Below are 17,780 nucleotides of genomic sequence, written 5' to 3'. Positions count from 1 at the left end.
TACCACTGATTTTTTTTAATGGATGCATATTCTGACCTCAAAACTTAACAACAGTATCAAATGAATATGAAAATCATCCAACCAAATAGTAAAGAGTGCCTACAATCTTGCTGAAAATATTGAAGATTATTTTTGTAAGAAGATGTTGCTATATGGCAGGGACAAATATTGAACAAACCTTATAATAATCTTAAATGTTGTTTGAAATATGAAAGAACCAGGAAATTGCTCCTGTCACTGTAACTGTGGGCTCTGTCTATTCAGAAAGAATCAGAGGTTTTCCTTGGAAAAAGGCCACCATGCTAAGTAACTCCAGCTTACAGATAAAAATCCCATTCCACCATGCGCTATTATTATTAAATATTGGTAAATCTACTAAAAATTTCAGATTTGGGGTTTTTGCCAACAGTATTAATAAACCTATCAGCTTTGGCCAAATGGAAAGGAAGAATGAATAAGGGTCTGGAATATTTTAAAATACATAAACAGTTAAGAGGAAGTGAATTGCATTTGTGGTCCCAAGAGTTACAACTAGGAGTAATGAAATAAATATAAGAATAATTGCAAGATTTAAAAACAAACAAACAAAAGCCCCTAATGGTAAGAGATCTTTTGCTATAAATTACCTCCCCCAGAGAAGTGGTAGAGGAAGTGTTGTTTCTTTCCTTGACATTAGATTGGTTCAATCTTTCAAGTGCATTGGATGCAACACTTTGACTCCTCACAATATACACGAAGTAATTAAGAATATTTTCTACCTTAGTTTTAATGAATTCTGCATTTTCAATAATGTAACTCGCCACAGGCAGCAAGGTAACTTAACACGGCACCGCTTCAGAAGAATCAGTCCATGATGAGCCCAGCTAAGTGATCAGTTTACAAACAAGGCTGAAATGCCTGTTTACATTAACAGTAAACACCAGAAAAAAGGACATCAAACGAGTACTAACGAGCAAGTCTTCTGTCCTTTCCCCTTTTGGAAAAAAAACTTTATCAGGAAAAGACAGCAAATGTAATAATGTAACATTATTCTAATAATAGCCTAATTAGTAATGCTGAAATTCTTTCCTTTTATTTCTTATTCCTGAACTGACGTTCAGCAGTAACAAACCAGACAATGCAATGATCTGCCAGAGAGTAAGACTGTGAATCATTCTTTGTATTATTCTTGAGATATTTTTAGCACTGTCATATCTACAGGTAAAAGAGAGAAAAGGTAACACCAATTTGGGATTAGGATGGAACAATTACATAATTCTAAACTACAAAACATTCTGACAAAATTTTTAAGCTCTTTAGCTTACTGAAAACTCCAAGTACTATCCAAGAAGTTAGGGACTAATACTTTGGAAAGAGATAAGAGAAAGTGACACTAGGGGAAAGAACTGAAATGTACTAAAAATGTATAACATTAAAAAAACCCCAAACAGCTGATAACAGTTTTGATGAACAATAATGAGAAGTTAAGTTTCATTGAAACAAAACATCCCTCCCATGTTACTTAATGAAATGCATTAAAAGAACACAACACCAACCAGGAAACAGATTCCTTCTTGAAAACTTTATCTCAGCTTTCACATCTAAGCAGTGACATTAGCTAAAAGAAGACATTTTAAGCATGTGGAACACCAGACTGTTTTTTTAATGCCTAGAAGAATGGTTTGAGTTAAATTTTTTATCAGAATGTATAATAAGAGGAGTTGGTGGCTTTAATGATGGGGCAACTTGAATAGCAAACCTAGGCATTTTATCTGTAGTAAGTCCTGAATTGATGTAAAAAACCCCACCATATGCACAGTAAAACTGGAGAAAACTTGGAAATTGTCTTTCTATCTATAGTCTCCGTTAATAATTCCAAGGGTCTGGTAAAATACTGTACCAGCCAACTGGAAGGACAATCAATTATTTTTTTCTGTAAAATAAAAATTGTAAGATTCTATTTCTCCAGCTGCTTATTTTCTCAAGAACCTTTCTGTTTGAATCTATTTGCATCATTTCCATACAAAAGCACAACATGATCCCATTAAAATGGCATAGGAAAAAAGGATTAGGACCTTGGAATTTTTTTCTTCTTGCTCTCCATTTTTTTTTGCTCAGCCAACATAGTTTTATTTATCATTGATTTTTTTAAGTCTCATACAGTAGATAAAAATTTAAGTCCTTAAGTTCATTAGGCTTTGGCAACTGCACAATATTCATATCTATGCAGTGAAGCCTGGATCAGGATTACTAAGAGAAAATTTTTAACCTGCATGAAAAGAATGATCATCTTATGAGCTTTTTTCTACTTGTTTCAAATTATGACTTAAAAGGTCTAATAATCATTATTGGCTAATTTTGAGGTGAGAGACATGTTGAGCTTTATTGATGGTGGGTCCTCAACATCACATTCCAACAGAGAGAGGGAAAAAATTGTAATACGTCACAGAATTTTTTTAGTCACTATATTTTTTAGACCAATACTTGATTCTAGTATCACACCTGCGACCTACAAGACCAGTAAAACATTTGCCCCTTTCCCCTGCAATCACTCCAGACTTATTGTTTTAATTCCAGCCATTCATATCTTTTTAAGGGGCAAAGTTCAGCAGGAATGTCACAGCCTTCAGTTGCCACGTCTCTTGCTCCAAGTCTCCTTGTCATAATCCATTAGTAATTCTGAACAGTGAAAGTTTGGAGGTATTGTTTCAGAATATATGTAAAGCCAAGGAGACATATTCCACCTGTATTTAAAAAAGGTTCTCTTTCTGAGAAGCACAAAGAAAATATACTGCCAAACGGGCTCAAAAAGCTAAAAAGACACACTATACATAGGGGAAAAAAAAAAAAGAATCAAAGTATGCACATACAGCTGCCAGTTCACATACTTTTCAGTACTGCATTGCTTTTAAATTGAATTATATAAAATGTGAAAGGCTAAGAATTTCAAAGCTGACTGGAAATTTCAGTCACACAATTCTCCTTATAACTAAATTGGAAAGAGTTTTAGGAGTTGTATCTCCTGGTCAGTTTCGAAAACCTCAGTGTAAGGGGGGAAAAAAAAAAAAAAAAGACCCCAACTGCAGAAATGGTATCCAAAGGCAAAAAATATCCAGTTCTAACACAAGAGAGATTCAATGATGTGAACTTCATGGGTTTGTATCTGTGGCAGTGGCCAAATGAAACAGAAGCATGGATAATCCAAGCTTAGGAGGCAGGCAAGCTTACCCATCATTACAGACACTGAATGCAGTTAATTTTGGAAAAAGCAAAGGTTTTGTAAACAAAAATTTTTCAAGGCTGCTATATCACCTTACCGAGCAAGAGGTTTTATATTATGACCATGAGGTGGTTGTGAGCTCAGTATTACAGGATGTGAAGAAGGAATTTTGTATTCATCATCATCATCTGGGTGTTCCCTTGACTTATCAGACAGAGAATTTGCTGAAGGACCAGGGCACCTAAGAAGATTAGAAAAATAATAGTTTATCTTCAGCTGTTAGGTACTTGACCTCAGATAATACTGAAAATACTTTTCTTTAGCCCAAACATCCTTAATACGTCTGCTACATATAAGGAAACAAAAGCACCATGACAAACATACTTGTAAGGTTACTGACTTTTTGTCACTGAGAATGTATAGAGCAAAGGGCAGCTGCCCTTCTAAGAGTTAAAAAGCTACTTTAAGCAAGCACAACATAGCAGAGAATTGCAAAGAATTAGAGTACCAAATAGGCACTTGCAAGACTCAGCCTGTTTGCTCTTTTCAAAAGCACGGAATAAAAGTTAATTCAGGAGAAAAGGTCTTGAGCAGGGCTTAGAGATGCAGAGGACATTGACGCTTTCAGTGGCCTGTCAAGCAGTGTCCTCTCACATGTCTGGAACGTGCCCCTAAGCCCTGCTCCTTCTGTCACCGAGAAGTGCCATGCCAAAGGCTGATCTCAAGGGAGACAGGAATTCCAAGCCACAGTTGGCCTTAATGGGACTATGACTTCACCTTCAAAATGTTCTTAGCAAGGTGGGACAGACAGCAAGAGGAAGAACACCTTTTGGTGCTACTTTTCCCTCAACTACCTCAAGGCAACTAAATATTCCTAATATATTCACAGACTACGAAAGGCACGTGGAATTGGATGCAACATTACATACTCAAAAATGGATGCTTCCTCATGCAAAATATCGCTGTGGTTTATGGCACTTTGGAGACAGAGTCTGCTAATGGTGTAGCAAAATGGGAGCTACTCACTGGAATGGAACAAACACTATTTAACTTAAATTTTGAAGTTTTGGGGAAGAATCACTCTGTATCTTTGACATAAGAGTTTTAGATATCCTTTCAGGAATAAAACAGCAACTTGATCAAAGCTGCTAAAAAAGTCTGACATAATTACAGAAGTCCAATTAAAAATAACTATTTTCACATGTTTAGTCAAAAACATAGGGGCTGAGTGGAAGATAAAAAACAGATGTTCAGTTAGCAAGAGTCCAATATTTCATTATTGAGGTACAGTTTATAGGGACTACTTTAGTAAAACAAAAATAAATCAGAACTGTTTCCAGGAAAAATAAAACCCAACAAAAACCTCCAGTGCTTTTCTGTTAATGTAGCTTTTTAAGAAAAAAAAAAAAAGTCATATTTGTAACATTATATTCAGTAAAAGCTGATTAAACAATTTAAGTAGGGACATTGTAGAATTGTGAAATTTTAAATAACAGTCATTTTGCCTTCTTGTTATTTAGAATAAGACATTCCATACATTATATACGTGTATCCTTCAGTCAAATGTTTGGAATTACAGACTGATTATAACAACTAGAAAGAACAGAATGCCTTGGAGCTATATGAAATAAACCAGCTCTCAATCCACCACACTGCACAGATCGGAGAGCATGAAAAATATGAGCAACTTGCTCAGATTAATTGGAGTAGCACAGTTGTGAAAAGCAGAGTATTTTGAATCAAGTACAGGTCAACACTTAGGAGTGCTGAGCACAGTCAATTTAACAGGAGGAAAAGTAGACTGTAAAAATATTCTATCTGATGTTTCCAAATAAATCTTGCTAGATATTATTTGAATTACATTTTGTGAAAGCAATTGTTGTGGTTGGTGGAAATTGCCAATTTTAAAGATTTTTTCCCCTTCCTCCCCAGTTTTTCCACCTACATATTGTCACACAATATTATGGATTACTGGCATATTTCCTAGTGGTGACAAAAACTTAATTTTAAATAAATTGAAAAGAGACATATTAGTGTTTAAAGAAAGAACAAACAATGATCAATTTTTAACAGTCATTCCATGTGGTATTTTTAATTAAATAACTTGAACTTCTTGCTCCTAAAGTTATGTATTGATAATTTTATGCTTTATAAATCAAAATCTAAAACTGCCTGTGCAATTTTTAAAAGGCATAAGTACAAAGCCAAAACAGAAACCAAAGTTAATTTTTTCCTCAAAAATCAATGGAGTTTGGTTTTCACAAATAAAGGTTTTTCCTTGTTCCTGGAATTCATCAGTTTTCTATTCAGAAATCTTTGGTTAATAAAAGAATTTCTTTTGACCAAGCAGTAGTCACACATTCTAGCTTTGGAGTGGCCTGACAAGGATTTTGTGCCTGTACATATTATTACAATATTGTGTGGACTTTCCAATACTCTGTGTATACACTGTACTTTGCTTCTAGGCTACATCTGCAAGTATCTGACTGAAAAAAATGGGATTCTCATGAAGTAGGGTGTTTTTCCATGTTATGAAATACAGAAATAAGAATATTCCCCTCTTCAGATTTTCATTGTGTTATGAAATAAGCAGACTAGAAGGGAACTGATTATATGAGGTATCCAACTGGTACTTCTCTGAGACCCTACCTCCATCAGGTTATAACCCAACATTTAATTAACAAGTATGTCTGGATAACATGCTAAAATTTTCTTCTGAACGGAAAATAGGCATGGAGAACTTCACCTCAGCAATTGCTCCACCTGAAACCAGGTTTCTAAATAAAAAAAGTCAATGTTCCACTGCACCTTTATTGTAGTGCTCGCCGAGAAAAAACTCAGCATATTAATAAAATGCTGAAATATATTTGTCTTCTATATTAAAAAGCTAACTGAACACAAAAATGGAATGAGAAAGTTCTCAGGACTAATATGAACTGACTGTCCAATTATATTATTTAACCGCAAGAATCACAAGCAGAACACTGGAAAGAAGTTGTAGAATAGCATTATTGTGATATGCTCCAATTTCCTTATGAAATTTCCTTATGAAAACACAAAATAAGGACACACCACATTACAGGACTTCCAAGCTTTCCACTTTAAATAGATCTTATTCTGTACAAAATCCCGTGCCATTCTGAGTCTGAAGATACTTGCTATGACAGCAACATCTTTATTTAAAAAATAAACAGTCATTTTACTGGAAGACTAACAGTAGCTTGCACTTGGAATGACAAACCTTCCCATGTTCTGGAACTCAGAAAGGCTGATCATATTTAAAACTATACCAAATGGTTTGGTTTTGGTTGCTTGTTTTTTAGCTACAACAAATAAGAGATGATGGTGTGAACGCTGGATAAAGCTCCATGTACTGAAAGCCCAGAAAGACTGACTAGATTAGGGGCAGAACAGTGACAGAACACATTTTTTAGCCCTAGCACTTTCCTTGGATTCTTTCATCTCCTGTGATAAATAGCTCTGACCACAATTCTCCTGTAGTAATAGAAGCCAAACCAGACAGTATCTGCTCTCACTGCCAAATTCCTGTGAGCAAGATCTGCCACAATTTACCCTCTCTCCCTATACAAACATGCTGTGTCCAATTAACATTAGGACTGTTCCCACTTAATCAATATCATTTAGGTTTCCTTTGTCAAGGCACATTAAAACTCATGGAAAGCACATCAAGTTATATTAGTTAATTTCTTTCTTTTTCCCATTTTTTCTTTTAGCACCAGAGAGTCAGTGCTATTACCTAACATTAACCAGCACTTTTCTTATATAAAGTTAACTTACTTTATACTAGGGATAACAGAGCCAGCTGAAAGAGGGGGTGAAAGCCGTGGAGGGACATCATAGTCTTCATTTACCAGATGACCATTTGAAAAAACCTAAAAGTCACACAAACATTACAATGAGTATCTCTTTCTATCACCATGAATATTCATCAACTAGGTAGTATACACAATCTACCTTGAGAAGCCTGTGGGTAAAGGCTTTCCCAGGAGTTCACATCACAGAGCTGTCTCTGAGGTGACTCTGAGGCCTGTTTCACCTCATTTTGGAGATGCAGAACATGTTAGTTTAAAACTTCAGCAAAAGAAGAAGCTTCACATGACAGTTACTAGACAGACACTCAGTTACAGCTGAACTGCTTGGGGGAAAATTAAGATTTCAAGATTGCAAAGTGAGAGAGATGAAGCATAATGGCAAGGCAACGGGTACATCATGCTAAACACATTAATTATTAAAATGATGACACAGCGCCTACCAGAATCCATCCTTTACCCACAGGATTGTCTTTCTAATTCTTGGCTTCTACCAATACCAGAAAGTTTGTATTACAATTGATATATGAATCAGGGAAGAATATTCATTCCGTGTTTCTCTCATGAATGTAAATACAGCCTGAGATGGTAATTCAGGGTTGTTTCCTCTAATTGAACGGTTCAGATCTACAACTTGAAGATGACAGATCAAGCAATACTTGGTTAAAGACCTATATATGTAACTCTTCCAGACTACACTTCCACACTGACTTGGTATTCTAATTTGAGTAGTATTCATTCTATCAGCTTCAGTATTGTGCTAGACCATAACAAGAATGCTACATGAAGCTACAGTTGAAGATATAAATCCAGTATCCTTTTAAAATCAATAGAAAACTTGTAGCATTTAAACAACAGCCTAGTTCTAAATAAAATTTTGGTGCTTTGCCTCAATGCTGAGAAAAGCATTACATAATAATAATAATTAGATCATCACAGATTACTTAAGTACCTTTCATCACATATGTCAAGACCCCTTACTGACAGAAATTCAATTTCAGAAACGTACTTTCAAAACAACCAAAACCTCCATCTATATATACATATGGGAAGATACTTGTCATATACATATACACACACAAAAAATTAACTGGAGATAGAAAGGTTAAATAGCTTGTGGTCTTGGGAAAAGCAAATAGAGGAAAAATATGATTTCTAACTACCATGGCTTAACCACAAATCCATCAGTCTAAGCGAGAGCGGTGTAGTCTTCAAAAAAACAAAGAGAGGAGCTTTGCATTAATAACCTCTATGAATAAATTACTGAGCTGCTTTGATAAAACTGATTAGAGCAGAACTAGGAATTTTTTCTTAGGACATCACCATTTGATCTTTTTTCAAAGCTAAGCCTCACCAGCTGTAAATGGCTTTGCAAGTGCCTGAGGCTGCTAAATGCCAGAATTCACCTCACCTACAACAGAGCTAACTGGATCATCTACTATTCCATCAGAAAATGCACACAGTTTTGGCATATGACAGTTCCAAAGTGGACTTGAGATGCTGTATTATTACAGCATACAGGGATACATTGTTATCGGGGATAATTTGCTAGAAGAATATAGCAAATCTAGAATATTCTCTCAAAGATATTTTTCAAGGTTTTATGTGTAAATTGTAACTCAGATCCTCATGTACAGTTGCTTTATAAATTACAGCACTTAACAAATAATTTCTTTATGAGCAGCTTATTGTTAAGTGTTATGGATATGGTGGTAATTCGTGCTGGTAGAATATGATTATTAGAATAATATAATATAAAGCTTTAAAATCACACCAGCAAGGGATAAGGGGATTACTTCACAGGGTGATGAAAACCACAGCTGGCAGCTGAGGAGGAGGTATGTCCTTAACATACAAAGTAAACCTAGCCTGCACAGGAGATGGGTGTTCTCGCTGGCAGGAATGAGAGAATGCCCAGCGAGGATGGCCCATGAAGATGTTCATCTTAGACAGACAGGACCATCAAGGACATACATCTAAATTTGGGATTCTGGGAACCGAGGAGCAGATACACATCAGTTCCCAGACAAGGCTTTGTCCAGCGCAGGACAGAGAATAGACACAACATGAATATGAAGAACTCCAAGGAAGGACAAAGGCACTCCGCCGCGGGCAAGAAAAGGAGTATAAAACTCAAACTCTGCCAGGCGGCATTGGTGAAAAGGGGGATTCAGTGCGATAGAGGCCGGATCATAGCTCACCCGCTCCCATCCTGGGGTCAGTGCTGCTTTTTGATTGTTGGTGGTTGGGACTGTGTATCGGTTGTGAATAAATTTTATTTTTTAATTTTTATTAAAATAGGCTGGATCAGTTTTTACCAATAACATTAAGCACCAACAGAAAAGATTTAGAAACCACAAATCAGCACTGGCCAATATAAACAGTGTGTTAGCCAATGCAAGACAATGCTGCAGTAGGGCGTGAATTTAGGATTCAACACCCAGCTCACTGGAAATACCTTGGCACTTTCTGCAGGCAGGTCGTGGCGTCTGTGCTTCCTCATGAATCCCTGCTCCGCACTCACACGGCCGTGCCTCCCGTTCACGTTTGCAATGGCGGTCAGTCCCGCTTTGGGGGAGGCGTCACCCCCGCCTCGGCAGCCCGCCAGCTGGCTTGTCCCGAACACGTCCCTGGGACACCAGGCCTCGAGGGGCGCGGGCTGCTCCCGGGCGGGCAGGCTCTCGGCGTGGTGCAGGTGCCTGGCGGCCCGGCTGTCCGGCAGGACGGGGGGAGGCCGCTCCGGCGGCGGCGGAGGAGGGTCTCGCAGGGGAGGTGGCGGCGCTGGCAATGGCTTGTCCTGTTTCCTCACCATGCAGGGAGAGGACTGAACGACACAGGAAGTTACAAAAAAAGGAAAGTTACACAGACAATGAATGTTGCTCATGGACAAGTGTGGATTCATCGTTTCTGAGATATTTTCTTGGCAGTACAGCAGTACTTGCCAGGAGGTTAAATGCAGGCCTTGCCAGCATTCTGCAGCCAACCTGGCCCTTCAGACAGCACACCCCCGTTTCTGGTGTTGCATGAGTAACCCAAGCAAGGAGAGGAGAGCAGAAAATGTTATGAAAAAAAAGTATTCTATTTTTTTTTTAAGGTTGAAGAGTTAAAACAATTTAACCAGTTGCTGTTAAATTAGCTTCATGTTGCAGCCACCTATTGTTGAGAGTTCTTCTTCAATTACCTGTTAATGGTTGGGGATCAGTCTGGCTGATTGCCAGGGAGCGACACCAGACCCTGCAGGTAGCAGGGCCAGGAGAGTGACATCAGAACTAGTATGCAGAGGAGAATGCATTTCACTAATTTTGTAACTTTCCAGGAAAAAAACTCCAAAAACAATGAGCCAACATAGAATTAAGAGACCTAAGTGATGTCTAAATATGAGGAACTTAATCCAGTATCTGCGAAGATCCTTTTTACTTCTCACCCTAACCTAAAAAGATGTCAACTAGAGAGAGGACCTGAAATGTTAGACCGAAAAAGGGGAATCTGCCAATCTCCCGTGAGGACGGAATCCCCAGCTCTGCCTGCAGACCAGCGGACAAAGCTGCATTATCCTCCTCCTCCTCCTCCTCTGTGCCACTCCTGGGAGCAACGGCGGCGTGGGTGCGACCCGTCAATTTCTCCCCACCTGAGCTGATTCTTTTTAATAAAGGCATTAAAAAGGAGAAAGATCTCCTGCCCCATTTATTTATTTCAGAAAAGACCGCTAACTCAGGCAGATTTATTTGACCCACAGTTTTTTCCAGTATCCAGATCGTCTGAATCACTTATTCATCTGCTGAAATGAATTCTGCGGAGTGTTTGGAAAAAAACAGGCTTCCTGATGTGGAAGAGAAACCCAAAACCCCAAACAAAATAAAATCCCAGAGGAATAACTTGCTGACAGCAAATGAGCACAAAAAGCAATGATTAGAGAGCAAGGGGAAGAAGAAACAATTATTTAATTTTTAATTATATACCTAGGGATGACTCCAATCTTTACATGACATGCACTGTGTCAGAGTGCCAAATCTGTTTGAACTGCAGTTCAGTTTTTCAGGTAGCAGCCTAATTAGTTTGTAGTTTTACTTGCAATTAGCTTATCTGCAAGCAACATTTGTCAGAATACTTGCTTTCTAAGAATTGAATTATATCATAAATGGTTAAATGTGGTCTAAAATTATATATGCTAATACTAAAAAGCTGATACTCAGGTTATCAGGAAAAAAACTTCATAGCTGCACAAATCTGAGCACAAATCTGACAAAACCAAAACATTTTCATTATGACTGAATTACTAATGGCAATTTACAAAGTAACAGTTGGGCCAGGTCTTTACAAATGTTTTATCTCCAGCTACCATAAGAAATACAGGGAAAATTACTTTCCTGGAAATGTATAATTTTCTTGGACTTTGGTAAACCTGCATATTATTACCACTTAAAGAAATGGAGGTCACCAAACTTTTTAGTAAGACCAGGATTTGCTCTCACTTCACTGGCTAGCCCAGCACTATTCTTCCCACAGTACCTCAACACGTGACTTTAATTGAAAATAAAGTTATTCTACCTACAGGCCTATGTATACTAAAAGGAAGTAAACTAAATAAATAACTATTTAAGCCACGTGCTACTCAAGTAAAATAGTTATTTTCACTGTTAACACAGGAAAATAATACCCTCATCTAGATTTTTTGTTATACCTTATAGTTATAAATTATAGTTTTTAACTTGAGTAAAATAGAAAAGTTGTGGGGTTTTTTTTCCTGAAGGAGTAGTTTTGGCAGGACTAAATTATCTTTTTTTTCTGTTAAATATAAAAATTTTTAATGTATGAGATTATTCTTGGTTGCCTCCATTCCCTTGCACCCCACAATTTTTTTTCCCCAGAAAAAGTTTCATGTAAAAAAAGCATTTTCAAAAAATTGAAGCAGCATCAATGCTATTCCTGGTTTAATTTCTTTTTTAAGTCATGAACTCTGAAAAAAACCCCTATAATAAAACTGGTTTTTAATGGATGTGGCATGTGTTTGGTGTATATCTTCAATGTGTTATAATTCCTTTGCATAATATAAGAAGCTAAGAAAGAAGATTAAAGAAACTATTCAAACTTCTATTTTTTCTTCTAAATTATAAGTCACCAAAATCTTAAAAAGGTATTGATTTTCAACCTTAAATTAAAAACCTGACAGAAGAAACAAGCTACTTCAAACTGGATTATTATGAGTACATAGGTTTCAAGTCATGTCCTGAACTTGAATTTGAATTAATCATATAAAAATTAAAAATTTTATCTAACTCGCTCTCTATATACAGCAATTATAATAAAACAATCAACTTGTTACAGAGAGTAGCAAACAGCATTTGTTCTTGTTCATGCTTATCCACTCAAAATATCACTGAATCTTTAGTATCACCAGTTTTACAAAAAAAGGCATCCAAGCTTATTAGCTATAGAGCCATTATTATTTCCCTTGAAATTTGAGTCCTATTATATGCCATTTAAGGTTCTGAAAGCAGTGTATCTACACATATTTTTCTTGTAAGGACACTGAAAATTGAACATAAATCATCATGAAAGGAAAACATATAATTTTAATGAGATAATGACCTTTAAATCTATTTTCAGGAAACTTTAGCTTCTATTTATTTTCATTAATCAGAGTTTGTTACAGAACTGATCCATTACTGCAACAGCTTTAAAATTCTGACCATAACCAAGTACAATATAATCATCAGACAAACTGAAGTCATATTTGACCAATACATGCAGCCAGACACATTTAACTACATAAGGTATTATGGAAAAAGAAGAGACTTCATCAATATGGATTGGACTTCATCAATATGGATCTAATCTAAAGTTTCTTTAAACTAGAAGAAATTAAAGTTCTTTTGGGCAGAGCAAAATCCTGAAAAAGCAATATCCATGGAAAGGTTTGAAACATTCCACTTTACAAAACCAACAAGAAGCTCACTTTGGAAAAAAGCAAATGCAATTTCTCAGAATTCTTATATCCAGAAATAATGGTTCAGTAACACTTACCTTTGGTGACCCGGTTGGACTGGCACACGGTGACCGTGCTACTCCCTTCTGAATCAGATCCAGACGGGGAGGGACAGGTGGAAGACTAAGATGAGGGATTTGCAGGGGGTCTGGAAGTGGTTTTCTTCTTTGTGCAAGAGGGGAAGATCCTGGGGAAGTCACTGGTGAATTCTGCCTGTCATTGCACTTCAAGAGAGAAAAAATAAAATTACCTTTTACCTGATGATCAAGTATACAGCTTCCATTCCCCAACTAAAACACTTGATACTTATCAGATACTTACTAAAAGTCAATTATAATAGTAATTTTTCCTAATGGATATCTGGACAGTAGAGTTCATAGTTACTGAAAAAGAAGTCTACAAGTCATTCTATCTCAAAATTAAGACCCGTGTTAACTTGTGATGAAAATAAAAGAATTCCAGCAATTTGTATAAAAACCTAACAGTCACTGCCAAACATAAGGGAAAAAAATCATAAATTCTACCATAGCACTGCTACACTTGATAACTTTTTTTATTAATAGAGAGTACTAAATCTAAAGTTCTACAAATTACTTTTAAAAGCTAGACATCCATGATATTGCCTGTTACTGCCTACTGCCCATTTTCAAATCATACTTCCACACAAAACAGAATGTATGTCTTCTGAAAATTTACCAAAGTTACCAGCAAGACATTAGGGAAAGAAGCTAAATCAGCAAAAAATTGAAGGGATTATAAAAATAATTTAAGAACAATTTAACCATTTAAGTAAATACTGAACTATCAACACAAACATTTAACATCCCCCTCCAGGGACAAATTATAATTTTTTTTTTTCCTTGACCTGCCCTTTCAAATTCATCAGAACCAAAGATTTCAACTCTCAATATAGGGCTCCACCCAATTTTGCAACTAGTCCCTACTCCTCATCTGGCTCAGTTTTAACAAACACAGCTCAGGTGTTTGCATAGATCAGTTCAAGTTATTTCTATGAACTCACTGTATGAGTATCAGTGCACTGTAATAAAACTGAATGTCTGTGCTTTCCCTGAGAGCAGATACAAGTAGCTGGAAGACATTCCCACCAACAATCAGCTTTGAGCCACTTGTACACTGAGGCATCCCACTGTTCTCATATCACAGCTTGCCTAGAGAGGTAAAAATGCACCCATCTTTGGGCTAAACCCCTTGGATAAAACTTCCCCCTCCCTTCATAAGCTTTTTCTCATGAATGCTGAACATCATTCATGTTCAGGATAACTGGGATGAGAGCAGAAAGTTCTTTAACAAGGAAACAAGTAAGCGACACTGCCTTTCTTTACACACAATCATTAAAGAAACTGGAAACATCATAAATTCAAAACCAGAGTGAGGAAAAGGTTCTAGAGCACTGATCCTTATCAAAGCTCTGTACTACAGCTTAGTTTAATATCCCATTCTATACAACAGGGATTGCTACCACATCTCCTTCAAAAATAGATGCCACCACAGTATTACTGTCAACAGTGCACAAAAAAGCAGGAGAGGGGTGAGAAGATGTTGAAAGCTAGAAGGGTAACGTGCAACTCCATCATCAGGATGATTTATTTTTGTTGCTATTTAGAGTCTTCCCCACTTTATCTACATGTGCAAGCTCAATGTCACAACTAAACATTCAAATTCAAGAGACAGAGCAGTTCAAGATTAGTGGTCTTCATGGCTACCAGAAGTTTCTCAGTTTCTCCCTTCAATGAAGAGGTGGTCTCAATATTCATATTAAATGCCTTGAATACAGTCTTGAAATTTTCTTTGTTTCCTTTAACTGGTGAATGACCCTGTCCTTGACTGGAAGACCATAAAGATAAGCACATAAATCACCAAAGCATTTAGCTTCTCAACATTAAGGAAAGTTGAATAGCTAAGCAAGGTATGTATCTTGCAAGCATGCCTGAGCAACTGTAATTATAGAATTACTATAAACTGAATGTCAATTCATTTTCCTTATCAGAAGGCATCTATCAGTTAAACAGCATAATAAACATTGTATCATTTAACAGCATTAGTTTTCAAAGTTTAGTTACAACTCCATAAAGCATTCCTGAAAGCCAAGAACTATGCAATGCAATATACTCAAAGGATTGACTTCAGCAGACATAAAATGAATTTGTTTCCCAAATTACCTGAAATATAACCAAATAAGGAGGTCACGCCTCCAAAAAGATTCAATTATTCAAAATAAATGAAAGTAATATAGTTAAGTCACAGCATTTTATGGTGTTGCACAACATAATGCATTTCAGTCAGCAGGGAATTGTTGCAGAAGAGCAATCATATATGTGATAAGAGTAGGAAACAAAGAGTAAGAAATATAGGAAATACTGAAAACCAATTATTGGACAAGAAACATTTGTATGGAATTTGGGATGTTCTAATTGTCGCATCATCAAACTAATTAACACAATTTCCTGAGAGAGCAACCTGAGAGTCTCGAATGGGAGACTGCCTGGAATTGTACAAATCCCAGCTGAACAGCAATATTGTGATATCATTTTAAGAATATCCATCCCTGTTTCTATCTGGAAAACTTCTCTTACACAGTTCTGCTCTAAAGAATCATTAGGCAAAATGATACCCTCTTCCTTCAGTGTGCTCACTGGTTCCATCCATGTCAGACTTCTTTTCTGCTGCTGCAACAATAGTCTAGATTTTGCAGAGACAAATCATAGAATATTCAAATTTAAAACCCATTCATTTAAAAGTTCAAGATACTTAAACCCTGACATGCTTTTAAACCCAATGAAGCAAGCAATTTAATTTATGTGATAAACTTCTAGTTCCATATATTACCTTGGTATTTGGCTACCTCTATGACATGCCAGGGACAGTAAACCACAACTAACAAAATTAAATGGAAAATTTTCAAAATAGTAAGCGTGTGAGAGGACTTGAATTTAGGTTTATATCCATGCCTTGTTATGTCTTATTTCAAAACAGCAGAGTAATTTTTAGGTCCCCTGGACTACTATGCTATAGTACAGTCACTGTACTATACATGCTGCGACCCCACAGATTTCAAAAAGGGAATTGATTATGGCCAACAAGTTAAAGAGTAACTTATCAGGCACAATTTAAAAAAAAAGTTAAATAGCTGCAAGCAAAAGCAGCTTTTCTCCCCCTACAAGGAAGCTTAATCTGTATCGCCACTTGGTGCTGAAGTAAGAGCAAAAGCTTTGCTGGGATAAATAATTCTTTGTTGGATCCACTGATACTAAAAATAAAACAAAACCAAATATTCCACAGCAGCAAACAGGTTTTCCTTGGCATTCAGTATCAGATTTCTGCCATATTCCCAATATGAAAATCCCATATTTTTCAGTCCACCCCCAGCCTGTCCAGCTGCATCATTTGATGAGTGACAGCTAGGCCAACAAGATGGCTGCATCTCATGTGGATACCAAGGCATTGACAGATGTCCTAATATCTACTCTTTTTGGCACTCCACTGTCCTAAAATTCCTGTTTGTCACCTACTGGAGGTTTTTGTATGTTTTCTATATGCTGGGAAAAAATGTGCAATGAGAGAAAGCGGTGACAAAAAGCTAAAACAAGCAAGTGATTATGACACAAACTAGCTCAAATGAACTGGCAGTGACAGAGGACAGACCTTCAGCATACAAAGGGGCTCTGCTGCACCACACAGAGACCTGTGCAATAAAGATGTAATTAAGGAGAAGAACACAGACTCCTTTGTAACAACATGGACTTCATCTGGCTGTCGTGACTGCTGCCAAGGGAAAAGCAGCTGTGACTTTGCAGTTGTACTGCAGAAGGGACCACACTTGTGTTTTTCCATCAGATGTATTTGTTACTGGGATACACTGGCATCAGTTTGCCCCTAGCAGTTGTGAATTCAAGAAAAAGCTTGCTTGCAACACTGATTACAATTTCTAGTCAAGTTTTTTCTGATGAAAATATTAACAGTCAGGCTATTCAATCAAGAGTTTTCAAATACTTTTATGCCAGAGAAGCACATACGAAAAGCATTCTCAACATAAATCCTAACAATTGACTCACTGAGGAATACTATCCTGCCTGTTAGTGTCCTTGGAGCAAACTCAAACTGCATGAGACATCTAAGAGTGTCCAAGGAGACCTACACCAGAAGTAGTTCTCTAAGTTTTTTTTATTTATAATCAGGTGAGAGTAACTCATAACATAGTTATTTCTTGTTAAGATAAATTGTAACCTAGGCAGAGCTGTATTATCTAGGCTTAAAATCTTAAATGAGGATATAAATTTACATCATTTAACACTGATGATCGTAAACATGTTTTTAAATAGACAGATTTATTCCCTTTATCTTTGCTGACCCAAGAAAATGCAGGTGAAGGAGGGAGAGGGAGTGAGGTCTCTGGGAGTCAGCAGCACACTGCCAAGGGAATCAGTAATTAGGGGAGGCATACTGCCTCCCAGCATTTATACCCTTCAAATACTAGTAAGTAATCAGTTAAGTAAGTCACTCCTGTTGAGTGACATGATCTTAACACATTTCACCAAACAGGTGTACCATTATGTAGGAAGTAATGTGTATATATCAGTTCTGGTACTGCCGAAGGGAATATCTGGATACGTATTTCAAGTCTTATTTTACATATTTTTATATTTTATACAATGAAATGAAAAACATTATTACTATGTAATACATGCCTTCTTCCATTACCAGAAAAAAGTCGACTTATTATATGGAAATGAGTGAAAACAGCCTC

At 36.7% G+C, this 17,780-nt stretch overlaps 1 protein-coding gene across 5 annotated transcripts in view; it reads right to left on the bottom strand.

The window, feature by feature from the left end:
- CBLB (Cbl proto-oncogene B) overlaps window positions 1–17,780 on the bottom strand; it is a 128,495-nt gene that overhangs the window by 14,606 nt on the left and 96,109 nt on the right. For 4 of the 5 annotated variants that reach the window (XM_041422450.1, XM_041422453.1, XM_041422452.1 and 1 more), the window contains exons 11-14: window positions 13,054–13,239; window positions 9,488–9,853; window positions 6,998–7,092; window positions 3,297–3,440 (exon numbers count right to left, since the gene is read on the bottom strand). In XM_041422450.1, coding sequence (XP_041278384.1) covers window positions 3,297–3,440; window positions 6,998–7,092; window positions 9,488–9,853; window positions 13,054–13,239 — 791 coding nt within the window. The remainder of the gene's footprint in view (window positions 1–3,296; window positions 3,441–6,997; window positions 7,093–9,487; window positions 9,854–13,053; window positions 13,240–17,780) is intronic. The other variant, XM_041422454.1, reaches the window with a different exon arrangement.

The sequence above is a fragment of the Onychostruthus taczanowskii genome, unplaced genomic scaffold, assembly GCF_017590055.1.
Source record: "Onychostruthus taczanowskii isolate IOZ18803 unplaced genomic scaffold, ASM1759005v1 scaffold73, whole genome shotgun sequence".
Lineage (NCBI taxonomy): Eukaryota > Metazoa > Chordata > Aves > Passeriformes > Passeridae > Onychostruthus > Onychostruthus taczanowskii.
Note: the sequence above shows the minus strand (reverse complement) of the source record. Positions and strands in the feature narration are given on the sequence as shown.